Source organism: Marmota monax, unplaced genomic scaffold (genome assembly GCF_021218885.2).
Source record: "Marmota monax isolate L192 unplaced genomic scaffold, Marmota_monax_Labrador192_F-V1.1 WCK01_AAM20220418_F8-fsc00130, whole genome shotgun sequence".
In the NCBI taxonomy this organism is placed as follows: Eukaryota; Metazoa; Chordata; class Mammalia; order Rodentia; family Sciuridae; genus Marmota; species Marmota monax.
The window spans coordinates 1,043,729-1,060,419 of NW_026693244.1; the positions used below are offsets into that span (position 1 = coordinate 1,043,729).

At 34.4% G+C, this 16,691-nt stretch overlaps 1 protein-coding gene across 2 annotated transcripts in view; it reads left to right on the plus strand.

Moving 5' to 3' along the window:
- The window catches only part of Cwc27 (CWC27 spliceosome associated cyclophilin), a 245,486-nt gene that overhangs the window by 32,631 nt on the left and 196,164 nt on the right, over positions 1–16,691 (plus strand). Inside the window, exons 8-11 of one of the 2 annotated variants that reach the window (XM_046456180.2) lie at positions 185–264; positions 1,414–1,447; positions 3,451–3,605; positions 14,526–16,228. In XM_046456180.2, coding sequence (XP_046312136.1) covers positions 185–264; positions 1,414–1,447; positions 3,451–3,605; positions 14,526–14,604 — 348 coding nt within the window. In that variant the 3' untranslated portion in view covers positions 14,605–16,228. Of the gene's footprint in view, positions 1–184; positions 265–1,413; positions 1,448–3,450; positions 3,606–14,525; positions 16,229–16,691 lie in introns of those variants that run through there. The other variant, XM_046456179.2, reaches the window with a different exon arrangement.

The window sequence follows — 16,691 nt, forward strand, 5'->3', positions numbered from 1 at the left end:
CAGTGCCTCACACATGCTAGACAAGTGCTCTGCAACTAAGCTTCAACCCCAGCCCCATGACAAACTTATCAGGAACTTATTTTTGCCAAACACATTGTGTCAGTACTAGATTTTGTGTATATTTGTACTTTTGCAAGACTGTTTATTTCTCTGCTTATGGTGGTATTATACATTTTTTTTCCAGAGCATGAAGGGGAAAAGCAAAAGCAGTCATGACCTGCTTAAGAATGATCCGCATCTCAGTTCTGTTCCAGCTGTTGAAAGGTTAGTCTGGTGATGGTATGATCCTAAGTTCTTATTTTCAGGCTCAGATCATTTTCTTGTTTCCTTTGTCAGCAAATGCTCAGATCTCATAAGTCAAACTTTTAAAAACCCAACTCCTCCCCGCCAAAATAAACATTTTAATAATGGAGGTAGAGAAGAACTTCTAGCATGATGGAGAAGCACTGTAGTCACTTTCACTCTTCTCGGTATCTAACTTTGTTGAATTAATTACATTTAAAATTAATTCTCAAACTTTTAAATCTTAGAATAATCTGAATACTTGGAACTGTTTGCTCAGAAAGTTTAATGTTTAAGTTGTGTTTTTAACTTTTTATTTGAAACATTTTTATATTGGTTGGTGTCATGGGTAAACAAATCAAGATTGAAAGGTTAGTGTGAAGAAGTCACCATATTTTGGGCCATACCACTGAGTGTAAATTCTCACATCCTTTTAGAGATTAACAGAAAATTGTCTTACTTTCTTGGCTCTTTTTGCAAAGATATTGCTTAGTGTCAGATACAATTGCACATGATTATTGGGCCAGTGTCTCAAAATGGGGAGCTAAAATAGCATTGTATTGAGTTTAATTCATTTTCAAAAGTCCTATTTCAAAACGTTCTTTTCTTAACATTCTTTTATTTGAAGAATTAGGTTTCTTTAGCCAGAATACTGCAAGTTAATAGAAAAAAATTATTTTCTACAGTTAGTTGTTCATTAAAAAAAGTTCGTTGGTGGCTTTTGCTTTAAAAAATAAAATTTCTGGGCTGGGGATGTGGCTCAAGCAGTAGTGCGCTCGCTTGGCATGCGTGCGGCCCGGGTTCAATCCTCAGCATCATATGCAAACAAAGCTGTTGTGTCTGCCGAAAACTAAAAAATTAATATTAAAAACAATTCTCTCTTTCTCTCTCTAAAAAAAAAAAGAAGAAAGAAAAGAAAATTCCAGTGAATCATTTATCTGTTAATGTAGCATACCTCTTATTCATTTTATTAAAAATCATCTGCTGTAGAGTGCCATTTTGAGATTCCTATGATGAAATAAATTTTGGAACATTAATCCCTGCAAACTATTCTAATTTTTTTAATTTTTAAATAATTTTATTTGTTTCACTTTGAAGCTAAAACTTATTTGTTTTACTTATTTTTTGTAGTGAAAAAGGTGATGCAACAGGAGATTTAGATGATGTGAGTATTAATTTTAGTACATATATGGCTTGAACAATTTGTAGAAAGTTTACATTTTACAAAAAATTAATTTTTTTCCTTTAAAAGATAACATAGAATTGGAGATGTAACTAAGCGGCAGAGTGCTTGTCTAGCATGTACTAAATCCTGGGTTTTATCCCTAGAACTAAAAAAAAGTAACATATATTACTTTTATAATTTTACATGCAAGGTATTGAAAATTTTGAAAAATAAAAATTGTAATATTTTGATATTAGAATATTTTCTTCCAAATATATGTGTTGTTTTCTTACAAAAGTTGAGTCATATATTTGATTTTCTATCCTGATTTTTCTCCTCAGTGATATTACATGAATGAGATGTTGTAATTTTGGTTTATTATGTTAATAGTTTAAAGGTGGATGGGTGAGCATCTGACATGACATATGGGAAATGCTTGCATCAGTTGTTTGTAGCAGTATTCCTTTTTATACAGACATTTCAGAAGATTGTCATATAAGACTCTAGTGATCTTTATTAGCTACACTGGCGAATAAAATTAACAAAATAGAAGGAAGGTGCCCTTTTAATATGTATGAAATAAAATTTTTCTAATTATCCATATGGTACTTTATATAAAAACCCATTGATCTGTGCATTGTATAATTCAATGGAAAGTACATAACTTTCCATTTATGAATATAGATTTATTTATTACTATAGTCAAAAGAGAGGATTCTCAGACTATCTCTAAACTGTTATGTGTTCCTTTTAAATGACTCAATCTAGGAGTCCTTTCCCAGGAAAATGTACTATATCCACAAATAAAATTGTGTGTCTTTGCAGGGTGTGTGTGTTTTAGATCTGAGGCCTAAGCAAGGCACATATATGTCAGTGATTATCAGCTTTCAGTGCTTAAGAATTTAAACATCTTGCTAAAACATTCACAGTTTCTATCCCGAAAAGAATGCAATGAGGACTAGGATTTTACTCCTCCCACCCCAAATAGCCATGTAAGTAGTTTGAGAACCAGATTTTGAAGACCACTCACTGATGTAGGGATTCACAAGCCTCAAATTAAGAATCGTGCCTCACCATGAATCACAAGATCAAAGAATCACAAAAGGAAAACTTGATATAGTTTCTTCCTTCTCTTTCTCTCCCCTCTCCTTCTCTTCACTGCTCCCTCTATTAATGCTGGGAGCTCTTCTAGAAATCAAAGATATAGCAGTAAGCAAAACAGTCCAGAATTTTAGCTCTCATGGAATGTTTTCCTTAATTGGTCGAGAGACGATAAACACATAGATACTAAGTGCTTTGGAAAATTAGCCAGGGAAGGGTAATGAAGAGCACTGGAAGTGGGAGGTTGGTTCTGCCATTTTAATGGGATGATCAAGAAAAGCATCACAGAGAGAGTTGTATATGAGCAAAGAGCTGAAGGAGAGAACAAGGCAAACGATGCAGATACCTAGAATATGAGTTGCAAGTTAGAGAATAACTCCAAAGTTGGCTAGTGTTCCTGGGCTGCAGTTATAGAACATTAAATTATGTCAGGGAGAGAAGCGTTTTGAGTAAGTTGGGAATCCATTGCATGTTTTTCAGGAGAGAATTAATTTCTATGACTTAGATTATAGGAATAAATCTCAGCTTCTGCATTATACCTCCTCTACTTGAATTAATTCCCTGGTTGAGGTCTATTCTGGCCAACTGCTTCCAGAACCACTTTCCCATTGGGAGAAGAATAGGAATGTAGATAAGATACAATATCCCTGGTGATATAGATTGAGTAGTCTATGCAGTACAGAGGAACTAGATATGAATTGAGCATACAACCCTTTCTGGGGTTATGTAGTTGGCCTAGAGCAGACCCTAGGGGCATTCCCACCTGGGGCGGAGTATTCAAGCTTTTAACTAGTTCAAAACACAAAGCTGGCTGAGAATGCAATAAAGAGAGTCTGAGATAGATTCCTTGAAGAAAAGGGGAAATTAAATGACTGACAAATACTCTGTTTCAATTTCTGCAGGATGGAGATGAAAGTGCTGAGCATGATGAATACATTGATGGTGATGAAAAATACCTGATGAGAGAAAGAATTGCAAAAAAGTTAAAAAAGGACACAAATGCAAATGTGAAATCAACTGGAGAGGGAGAAGTGGAGAAGAAATCAGTCAGCCGCAGGTGAGTCAATTGTTGTGCTCTGGCTATTAGAGTTTTTTGTCTTTTTAGGTTTGACTGAGTCCTTTACTAAACTTATATATTTTTTTCAAACTGCCATATCATAATGTTTAATAAATGTAACAGTTGTGCAAATTGTCCCATTTAGGGGCCTCAAAGAAAATGGACTAGGCTTAAAGAAAGTCTGTTCAGCAATAATAGTCCCATGAGTCAAATTCCACTTCATTTTTCTCTGATCCCTTTGTGGAAAGGCTCTGTATACTTTTATATGTAGGGAAAGCAATGTATTAGCTAGATGTAGAAAGTTGTGTTTGTTTAATACCAACGAGAATAGTTGAATCATTTTCATAGAAAGAAGAGAGACATCCTCAAACAATTTAAGTGATTAAAATTTTTCAAAATTGGTGAAGAAAGTGTGTGGGCCTGAAAATATTCTTAAGTGTATTTCCAGGTCTGATTTACCAAATACCACATACCCCTCCTAATCTCAGTAGTATCGTAAAAGAAATTTCAGTAAATGATGAGGAATTCACTGTTGGATGGTAAAATTTTGTTGGATTTTGTGACTCAATGTTTTATTCTTCTGAAATTCAACTCAACTGAAAAACTCCTCTTTATGATTCTGTGATCACACTTAATGGTATACATTTTAAATGTTGCTTTATGAAAGTAATGGTATTTGTTTTCCTCAGATGGTCTACATTTGGGTAAGATAGATGTAACTACATATAAATAACACTTTTTTTCTATTATATTTTTCAACCTCATGTAGGAAAAAAAAGCAAATTTTCATTGCAGAGGTCCTTCAGTTTTATTTTTGTAACCAGAAACAAAAGTGATTCTTAGGAATTTTCCCTGAAGGTAGAACTTTTTGCATTCAGAAATGGTATTTAATTATCTCTTTTTTTTCCCCCCAGCCTCATTCACCTGGCAGTCAAGTAATCGCTGTTGAATAGTTTAATATAGATTAACTTTGGGCCAAACTGAGGGAAGATATTAGTGATCAGATAGATGCTTCTACATACATGGAGCTAGAGCCTCCCATTGACTCTCTAACTTTTAGTCAAATCATCAGTATAATCAAGGATGTGTAATGTTTTTTCTCTCTCACTCAAGGCAGTGTGTCTTCTGACTTTTAAAGATTAAGTTTATAATAGAACAAAACCTTTAAATTTCAAATAAATAAACCACATACTTATTTATATTATATTTAAATGCTCCTTAGGCCTTTGACTATGTCTTCTTGGTTTTTGTGTAACTTAAAATACTTACATATGCAGTAGTTAATGTAAATTATAATTTGGCAAAACTGAGTTTTCCATAAAAACTAAATAAAGCTTATTTTACATGTAACTTTCATAATAGTCTTTATAAAATTGGTTGCTTAATAACAAATAATTAAGAGATTACATTTTGCAAAATATGTTCATTTTTAAAACAAAGGGTTATCCTTAAACGATCCTCTTATTATATGGCCTAATGAGCAAACACAGCATTGATGGCTAGATGTAGAAACATGATCTTGATTGGGAGACTAGTAGGGGCCATTTAAAAGTTTTTACAGGTGAATGATACATTGAAATTGTATTTAGTGGAGAGAATGAATTTATGGAAGGGTGTGTTGGGTTGCTAAAGAAACTGATAAAATACCATAGACTAGTGGCTTCAACAACAGACGCTTATTCTCAGCTCTGGACACTGAAGATCAAAATCAAAGTGCTAGCCAGTTTGTTTCTTGGTGAGGACCCTATTCACACTTTCTTGTTGTGACTTTACATGACAGAGAAAGAGGGCTCTGGTGTCTCTTCCTCTTCTCATAAGGACATTGATCTCATCATGGGGGTGTACAGTTAATTAGCTCCCAAAGGCCCCACCTGCACTTAGCATCAGAATAGGGTTTAGAGCTTCTACATGAATTGGGGCACAAACATTTGGTCCATAATGAGAGGGGAGAATGGAGGAGCAAGTTTGAAAGCTTTTTCAGTAAATCCACTTGAGAGATGGTGTGAGCTGAACTAAGGAACTTGCCATTTTATAGAATTTGCATGAACATGGATTTAAATAATAAGAAATATTCTCAATCTCATTTGAAGCTTAGTTTTATGATAATTCTTAACATAGGAATGTCTTGGTAGTATCCACTCATGTTAACAATTTTTCCTTTTTTTATAGGTGAGAATAATTTGCACAGTTAAAATCAGATAACATTAACTGCATGAGTATTTTGTGTATTCATTGTATTGAAAGGAACTATATTCAGATAGTTTAAGGGTCTACCAAGAAAAGTAAACTAAATGAGAAAATTAACTCCCAAGATGACTTAAAAATTTAGATAAATACATGAACATTGTAGGCATTATTTGATTTTATCTTTTAGAATAAAATAGTTGGCAAAATGAACCTATAAAATGTAGTGCAAACATTTATTTAAAACTGTTCTTTTCTTCACCCCATATTTTCAACTTTGAAATACTTTTCTCTCTTTCCTTCATCCTACCTCTCCTACCCACAAAGAGAAACAAAAAAAAAAAAAATAAAAGAGTTCAGACAAGAGGAGAAAATATAGATTTTAAGAGAAAATTCAGTTTTTCTTTCTGTTCTAGAAATTTCCATGATTATCTCATGATCACATATTTTTAAGTTCAGAAAATTTCCAAAACCGTTAGTACTTTTTGTTAGTTATATCAGCTTCAGTATTGCTTAAGTTTCTGGAGTTAATTTTATAGTTAAAAAAATAAATAAAAAAACAACAACAAAAATCAAGAAACTCCCAAGTTTTAAAAAATTATAATGTGGCAAAAGAATAATTATATCTAAAGGAAGTTCACTGTTTAGTTTGAGTTACATTGGGTATAGTCAGAAAAAGAGGTCAGTGTGAAATCATTATCTATTCAAATCAGTGTTCTGGATGTATACAAACTTTCATTTGGATGTACTTGAAATACTTACTCTGTTATCCTTCGGTAATTTTCTTATTTGAGCAGTGGGATCAGAGACTAGACTAGCCTACCAGCCCTTTAGGCAAGGAGCTCTTCAAAAGTATACTTTTACTGAAAATTTATGGTATTGCTTCTTTTGGTAAGAAAACATCTGGAATCTGTTAAAGTTGTTTATCACTTTGGATGTTAAAACCTACAAGCAGTTTTACTGAGTACATAATATTTAAGCTGGAGAATGGTATTTGACAATGTAATTTTCAAAAACAACAAAAAAATACAGTAGAATCTTCCCCTAATAATGTATTCTCAATGTCTCTGGTCATGTCTTTGAAAAGTACTTACGGGTTCAAGGGAAAATCCAAAACTTTCCCTGACTCTGTCCTTATGGAATAGGTAACCTTATACCTATTCTGATTTTTCTAGGATTTCCCTTGCCTCCTCTATTTTTTAAAACTTGTCAATTTATCTTTCTTTCTTGTTCAACCCATTTTGATATGCCTATATCTTGACTATGGATGTTGTTCAACAGAATCACATAGCTGCGTACAAGTGGAGTTTTAGTTTCCAGCCTCAGCTGTGCCACTTGTGCTTATCTTATGCCCCACAATGTTTACATCAAACCTCCAGCTCACTCTCAGCACATCACCTAGCTTCCTGTTTTATAAAATAAAAGGAAACTTCTTCAATTCTTACTCTTTTCTCTTTCCTCTTACCCTTTTAGACCAATTCACACCTCCTTCTGTGCTTGAAATGAAGGAATCTCTCTCCCCATTCACAAGGGACTATCCTCTCCCTTGCCTTCAGTTTTCTCCTTTCAACTGGTCCTTTCCCTCAGCTTGTGAATACAATTAAGCCTGTCTAACATTTGAGAGTAGGAAGAAAAGCATTCTATTTTATTTCCTGTCCCACCTCCTTACTTTTTCATTTTTTCTAAGTCCATATCTTCTGGCTTTCCTTCCATCACTTGACTGAAATTACTTTCATAAAAGCGATCTGCAGGCAAATCAAATGGGATTTTCTAATTTGTGTGTGTGTGTGTGTGTGTGTGTGTGTGTGGTCTATCTGCTGTGGAAATTATCTTTTCCCTCTTGAAACTCATTTTCCTCAGGAATTTTGCCATTTAAATTGTTGTATGTGATTCAGGAGCATTAGTATAATGTAGGAACTTAGTCTCAGACTCCACCCCACACCTTTTGAATCAGAATCAGCTCTTTAACAAGATTCCCAGGTGGTTTGTATGTAAAGTACATTAATGTTTAAGAAGCAGTTTTGTAGAATCCTAAGCTGGGGACATTAGGGGGAGTGGGAATTGAATCCAGGAGTGCTCGACCACTGAGCTACATCCCCAACCCTTTTTAATTTTTTTATGTTGAGACAGGATCTCACTAAGTTGTCCACACTGGCTTCAAACTTGTGATCCTCCTTCCTCAGCCTCAGTCCCTGGGATTGTGGGCATATACTACCGCATCTGACTGAAATACTAATTATTTTCTCTACTGAAACTTGACTGCAACTCAAGTTTTATATTATATTAGCTCCAAGGTCAGCAGCTTGGTACTATATTCTCTAACTCTAGAGGGTATACCTATTATACCCTAGTCACACTTGCATGTTAGTGAGTATGATATTAAGTTATACTTTTTTTTCTTCTTTGTATATCCTTATACTTCCTTGAATGTATCCATTTTTTTTCTTTTTATCTTCATGGCGAAATCTTATAGATACCCAAATATTTATATAAATGAATGAATAAAGGCTGGGTAAATCCTTTGTTGACAAACTATTTTCTCCTCTGGATCCTATAACTTGCTTGTATTTCACATGGGATTTATTGATTTGTCTATTCTTTGCCTGAAGTAACTAAGCTCTTTTAGAAATGTCGTCTTATTCTCAATGAGCATATGGTGATTGGTCATTAGAATTTGTGGAATGAGTAGATGAATACATAAATTATTATGTTGTGTTTATTATAGGTTTTCACTCCCAATTTCACATTAGATTTTCTAAGGAAGCACTAAAAAATACTGATGCCAAGGCCATACATAGCGATTCCGAATCATTTGGTCTGAGGTGAAATTTGGACACATCCTTTATTTCTTTTTTTCTTTTTCACTTTTAATTTAAGTGTAATATACATGCAGATTATAGCTATATAATATTTCATAGTGCATGCTATACACCTTGCCAAATTTTTGTAAACTACATGCTTCCATATACCCATATACCAATTATCATGAAAAGGAAAATTGCCATTATTCAGAAATCCTCTTCTGTCCCCCATTCTGATCACTTTCTCCTAAACACTTTTCTAACTTCTATGAGCATGCATTGATTTAGGGCAACAGTATTTTTAAAAGCTCTCCAAATATTCTAATGAGAAATCCTTCTCTTCAACACATATTCTCTTGATTGCCTCTAAGGTTTAGAAGAATAATGTAGAAGTAGAAGGTATTGCCATAGGGTGAACTTAGATCCTTTTGCAATATGACAGAGGTGTTTACATCAGATCTTATGAATTTATCTTGATTGGTTTAAATCTTGAAAGATTAGTGAGAAGGTCAATTTACAAGGTTATTTTAGTGAGAATCAAATAATGTAAGAAGAAAAAATATGATATTTGAGTATACCTGATGTTTTAAAAGATGTGTGTTGGTAAAATATTAAATCAATGTCTCAGTCTTGTTTGTACATTTAATCACCTGAGAACAGGCCCTATCCCCGATCAAGTTAATCAGAATTCTTTATTTACAGCCAAAATATAAATTTAAAAACACTCTAGTTTATTCTGATGTATACCCAAATTTTGTTAAGCTTTTGAGACAGTTGCAGCTTATTTTTCAGAAAGTCCTATTTTAAAGTTTATTGTGAAGAATCTTTTTGTTGCCTGTAGGTGGAGCTCAACAGCTGCAAATTAATCATATAACCCAAATTGAGCCTTTTGCCCTGCTTGTTTTCAGCATTTGTTTATTGATTCATAGTAAATGACTAGATAGTAACATCGGATGTAACAAGCAGACCAGATAGTCAGAAGTCAGTTGTTTGTTGTGATGATTACAGTCATGAAAAGGCTATCTCTTATTGCGTAATATCTATCTGTAATTTTATTGTGATTATTTTTCTAACTTTATTTTCGTCAAATTGAAATATAAATCAAGGAAATCTTGACAGACTTGTAATCTTTTAAGTTTCAGTCTTGGTGTTTGAACAGGTTCTGGTTTTATCAATGATCTTCTATTCACCTGACATATTTAATTGACTGCAGCATTGTTTTTATTTCATGAAACAGCTCTCTTATTTGGTAAAATTTGCATTTTACAAATGAGCTGTATTGGGTTGACTAAATATGAAGTATCTCACTATAATGATAGTAACATATTAAGGTTGAGGTTGAAGATCTTATGAATTGATTATACTTTAAATTATGAATCAAGGATAATACAGACATAAATAATGTAGTTATATCTTCTGAGGCCTATATGAATACTTACATGAGCTGCTACTAATTTTAGTCTCTTGTCGCGACCCCTTGCCCACAAGGAAGACGCAACTCAGGAATCTTCTTTCAGCAGTTTATTCAGGCCCTTGATATTTCTTCTTTTCTCTCTCGGATGCCCCTCCCAGCCTTAATAAAGCATCTCAAGCCCCAATGCGAAGCTTCCACGTGGAGCTTTCTTATAGGGTGGTGAAAAACCACGCGCCAACTCTCCCAAATAAGGAGTTGTTTGTCACAGACCACAGCGGAGCCAGCGCCATCTTGTAATGGCGACCATAGTCTGCAGAAACAGCAGAAGCGGCTCACCACAGTCTCTCTCATCTATCTTTGTTGGATTTGTGATATGTGACTAGCATTTCTTATTGCACTTTGAATTATTTTCCTCCCCAGGATTTCTAGACCTCTCATAGTAATTGATAAGCTTTCTTTCAGAGGATTTTTGAGTCATAGTATACTTTGTGTTTTGGTTTTGCTTATTTTATGGTCAGACTGAGAAAATATAGAATAGTCCTATATAATCTTTGCTTGATATTCAAAACGGTAGTTCAGTATTTACATTTTAAAAAACTTAAAAGGTAGTACATATTTTTAAATAATAGTACAAACTTAAAAGAGAGTATAGTAACAAATATTGAAATCCACATTCTAACAAATCAATTTGAATCATCATCTTTATGATAACCCCTTCTTTACCTCATCACGATATTTACAGGCAAGAAATGAAATTAACCAGGTGGAGTATTTTTGTTTCCTTTCATCTCTTTTCCCCAAGATATTGGACTGAAGAGGACAGTAAAAAAAGAAGAAAACTAGAAATGCAAGATCTAAATGCAGCGTAATTTGCCTGTAAATAAAGAAAATTTGCAATTATTGTTCGGTACAGTATTATAGAGTATTTTCAGGAAATGTTTGGCTCTAACAGCAAATGCTAAACTTTGAGCTAGTCTTGGTTTTAATGAAGTTTGCATGTTTTTACTAGAACTTAATTTTTTAAAAAATACTTTTTCTCCTAACCATACTATTCTTAAATATGTTATTCTTATTGCCAAGTGTGCAAGAACTATTATATGATAGGTTCCAGGAAAATGAAATATAGGGAAAATGGTTTCTGTCTGCACATGTTCATAACATAGTTGCTGTGGTTTAAACTTGTGCCCAAAGTTCATGTGTGGGAAACCCAATTCTCAAAACAACAGTGTTAAGAGGTGGGACCTTTAAGAAGTGATTAGGTCATGAGGGCTCTGCCCTCATGAATGGATTAATGTGATTGTTATGGAAGTAGGTTAATTATCTTGGTAGTGAGTTCCTGATAAAAGGAAGAATTTGGCCCCCTCCCACACCCTCTTTCTCTTGTGCTCATGCACCTGTCTATTTCCTTGCCCTTTTTCCTTTCATTATGGGATGATACAGCAAGAAGGCCCTTAGTAGTTGTAGGAGCCTTGACCTTGGACTTCCCAGTCTCTAGAACTATAAGGAATAAATCCCTGTTCTTTGTAAGTTGTCCAGTCTCAAATATCTGTTATAAAAGCACAAAACATTTTAAGACAGTAGTGTAAGAGTAGGAATTGTAAGTAGTTAATTGCCATTTAGTATAACAAGTACTCTACTTCCAATTTTCACACATGCAAAGTATTAGGGGTATTAGTAAGTAATGTATATATATATTTCATAGAAAGATCAAAATACCAGGTTAAAAAAGAACTGAAGATAAAATTATCAGTTTGCAAGACAAAAACAGTCAAATGCCTCATTTCATATGTATCACCTTTATGCTGGTAAGATAAATCATATCTCAGAGCCAGTATTTAAAAGGAATAACACCTTAGCATTGAGTTTATTTCTTTTAATTAATGTTGCATAATCTCGCAGATTAGATATTTTGGTTTATTGTCTTTACCTGTTATGATAAGAATTTTGGAATAGTATAAATTATAATATAAACCATATCATGGTTTGGTATTTCTGGCAAGCTCCTTTTTTCTTCTGTTTGGATTTTTGTAGCAAGAATTTTTGGATATTCTAAAAAAAAAAAAAAAAAACTGTTTCTTGAGCTCTTTGAAATAAAATACCACTTTTAAAATGCCGAGTCAGTTCATTGAGAACCAGTTAATCCATATCCAAGGAATCAACTTCAAAATAAGACCAAAAAAAGTCCTTGAACTTAAGTTACATTGTCCAGAAGTCTGATGTCCTTGCTGTTTTTACAATTAGAGTTTGTATGGCAGACAGGAAGCAGTGAAATGCACATATGGAAGAAGATTCTTATGTCAAAATGGATAAGAAGTATTGACATCTCATTTGAACGTATTGATTTATATATTACCCTTGAGAGTTATGATCTTTTGATCTCACAGCATCAGCTGTTTATAGGGAATAAAATTGTACATTTGAAATACATTGAGATTATGTACAGAAAAACATTAAGTTATTTATCATTTAACAAAGTGTTTTCTTCATTGGAACAAATGCATTCATATGGAAGAATTTTGAAAAATTCATAGTAGTCATGCCTTTCTAGGCTGTACATTGTGAATTCACCTGTAAATTAAATCAGCAAGTGTAGTTGGGAAAGATAAGAAAGAGAAGGGTTTTGTTTTGTACCAAAGTAAAAGTGCATGAAATTTCACAAGGACCCAAGAGAGCTTTTCTCTTTTCTTGCTATCCTTCAGATATCACTTGGATTTTGCATATTCATTGAGACTCTCTTTTGTGCCAGTCAGTGTGCTAGATCCCAACAAACACAGATTAGTGTATCTCATTCTCTTTTCAAGTTGCTTAGTGTCTAGTCAAGGAAGACAGTGAATAAATAAATAAGGGTTATAAAGTGTTCATAGGTGCTCTAGTCAAGGAGTTGTTCTGTTATTCCACAAATATTCTTCATCTACAAATTTTGTCAGATTTTTTTTCTCCAATTTGAACCCCACAACAAATCTACAGGTATAGTTTGAGTTGTTATACTTATTTTACAAATAAAATAAAACTGGACCTTAAAAGGTGAAATGGCTTGCCTTATGTCCTATGGTTAGAAAGTAGCAAAGCCTAAAGAGGGAGTTGGTCAGAACCAAATTATGTGTGTCCAGCTAGGAGATTTACCTGGACCATTTCTACCAAAGGTGTGATATCATTTTAGATATATTACTCTGGATAATTGTAAGGGATAAATTGGAGGAAGGAGGCTAAAACAGAAAGAGAAACTAGTAGATTATCACATTATTCCAAAGAAAAGCAATAATGATCTAACTACCTAAGGTAGTATCTGTGGGGATGAATTTGAGAGTTAAGCAAGTAGAATTATTAAAACTTGATGACAGATTGAATGTAGGAGACCTGAAAGGAAAATATATTCTAAGTGACTCCTAGGCTTCTAGCTTAAATGAATGACTTAAGTAGTGGTGACAGCACTGAGACAGGAACACTGGATGTTACTAATACTCCACTTAGACATTTTTATTCTTATTGTCCTTCCTGATCAACCTCAGTATCCCTGTACATAAACATACATCCTAAATTGCTTCTGAGTCAGTTGCTTCCTTTATTAGTCAGCTTAGGTTATTATGCTTTGGTAACAACAACAACAACAAAAAATCCCAAATCTCAGTGGCTTAAGACAACTGTTTGTTTTCTTGCTTTTTCTGCATCCTGGTGGGAAGTTGTACATCTGTTCCACATCTTCATTCTAGGGCCCAGAATGAAGAAGCAGCAGCTTTCTGAGATATGCTACTCATGGCAGGATGAAAGAGTGATAATGATGTCATATACTTGCTCTTAAAGTTTCTACTTAGAAGTGGCACACATCACTTCATCATTTCATTGGCCAGACCAAGTAATATGGTCACAAATAGGGTGAAGTTTAAACCTTTCACATGGAGTATCAGTGAGTGGTTGGGAACAGTAATTCAATCTACTATGCATTAATCAAAAGTTTCTTTAGATACCTATGGCCATATAATAAATTTAATCATAATCTTCCTGACATCTTCTTTGTCCTCTTCCAGGATCAAGAAGATATAATGAAGATGATATAATTGCTATTACCAGATTTTTTAAAAGAAAAAATTCAATTTATAATTATTCAGACTTTTAGAAAGTAGAGAATTCTAAAGGAAATTCTGTCTTACTAGTCTTTACACCAGGGATCTAGAAGAAAACAATGGACATCTCCCACAACTTTCACAGGTGCTGCAAAAATACTTTATATGCACAGCACATTAAATCCTAACTTTCTTATTAGATATCTTAAGGATCTTTTGGTTATAGGGATTAGAAACACTCAAATTAATTTAAGTAAAGGAATTTCTAAAGGGGTAGGGTAACTACCCTATCAAAATCCAGATAAAATAATTTTGTACAGTTCTCATGAAAAAGCCAATTATCAGAAAGTTATGTTTTCTCTTTTACAGCTTCAGATTCTCTTCTTTCATCTGTTCTTTTGTTTCACTAGCTTCTGCAAACCTGTTTTTTCTATAAGGCTGTATGTGCTCCTTATTGCAGATCAGCTCTTCAGAAGAAAAACCAACTTGATTTCTGTGTCCTAAATACAAACATGAAACTGAGGATCTTACTGGCTTGAGTTAAGAGGAGAGGGAGTTGGGAAGCTATGAGGTATATTGATAAAACAAGGTGGTTTAGTCCCTCCATCATCTAGCCTTCCCTTCTCAGTTGGTAATGTGAACTCCAGTGTGCAACTGGATTCATAGCTGCCTAGCTGAAAGCATTTGCTAGTTTCCTTTGTAATTAAGCATGGCCACATTGACCAAGTCTGGCTTATGAGATGAAAGAGAAGTATGTCAGGCAGTTTTTTGGTACCAGGAATTAAACCCAGGGGTGTTTAAATACGGAGCAACATCCCAAACCCATTATATTTTTTATTTTGAGACAGGGTCTCACTGAGTTGCTTAGGGCCTTGCTAAATTGCTCAGGCTGGCTTCAAACCTGTAATCCTCCTGCCTTAGCCTCTTGAGTTGCTAGGATTACAGGTTTGTGCCACCACACCTAGTCAGGCAGTCATTTTTAAAGAAAGGAAGGAAGAGGCTATCCCTCCTTCATTCCTTTCTCCTCCTGCCAACCTGGCACACAGATTCATCTGCTGGAGGTAGGGATGAGCTAGGGATGAGAGAGGTAGAAGGAACCTGGATCCTTGAAGGCTTTGTAGAACCACTACTCCAGCACAAATTTCTTGCCTGTAGACTTTTTCTATATGAGGTAGACTAACCTTCAAGTTGTTCCAATCACATTATTTGGGCTTTCTGTTATGTGTAGCAGAGCCTAAACCTAAGTGACAAAATAAGTGCTTTTTTTCAAGATAGGTCTCCTCAGGTGAGAATGTGGGCAGGGAGAAAATGAATAACTGTTTCTTTATTTCTGATAGGTTTCTTAGTTGATTTTCTGATTTTTCCTGAAAGATAATCACATTAGTTTATAATATTCAACATTGCTTCCCCTTCTTACTTTTGGCTGATCAGCTTGTTATTCCCTTAGGAAAATTAGAAAAAAAGAGAACTTGGCTGGGTGCAGTGGCTCATGCCTGAAATCCCAGCAGCTTGGGAGGCTGAGGGAGGAGATCTGCAAGATCAAAGCTAGACTCAGAAAAAGCAAGGTGTTAAGCAACTCAGCAAGACCTTGTCTCTACATAAAATACAAAATAGGGCTGGGAGTGGCTCAGTGGTCAAGTGCCCCTGAGTTTAATCCCCAATACCCACCTCACCCCCCAATAAAAGAAAGAGAACTTTGTTCATTTTCGTAACACTAAATCTACCCATTTGCATCTGAGTCCATAGTCTTCTGGCAAAGGCAGTTCCTTCATTCTGTGTCCTGGTCTTTATACCTTTCACTTTCTCACCTGCTTTGTCATACTTCTATCCATTTTACTCTTTCAGCTTGCTTTGTACCAGTGTTGTTATGCTTCTTGCAGTTCCACATGCATACCGATCTCATATCTCTTTTAGGCCTTTGCATTTTGTGTTACCTCAGTTTAAAACTGCCTTCCCTGAGATATTCCTGGTAATAATTCCTTCTTTTCATTCATTCCCTTGCTCAAATACCATATGAAAGAGGTCTTTTCACACTATACTGTTTAAAATAACTCCTTCCATTTCTATCAGCAATACCTATTCCAGTAATCCAGGGACAGATTTATAAAATTTGTTTGACTTTCATGAATATATATGTATGTTAGGATCTACTTCCCTCCAAACAAAATAATCTCATTCATTAGTTCTAACATGTGATGTAGAAATCAGTTTTTCTACTAAGTTTTACAATTTCTATAGAATCAGCCTTATAATGTTATATCAACATTAACCTTCTAAATGAGAGGATTTTATTTTTTGGTTTTATTGAATCTTTGTCTTTACTAAAGTTGTCTTTTTTTTTTCTTCTTTCTTTTTTTTTTAATTTTTTATTGTTGGTTGTTCAAAACATTACATAGTTCTTGACATATCATATTTCACACTTTGATTTAAGTGGGTTATGAACTCCCATTTTTACCCCGTATACAGATTGCAGAATCATATCAGTTACACATCCACTGATTTACATATTGCCATACTAGTGTCTGTTGTATTCTGCTGCCTTTGCTATCCTCTACTATCCCCCCTCCCCTCCCCTCCCCTCCCCTCCCCTCTTCTCTCTCTACCCCCTCTACTGTCATTCATTTCT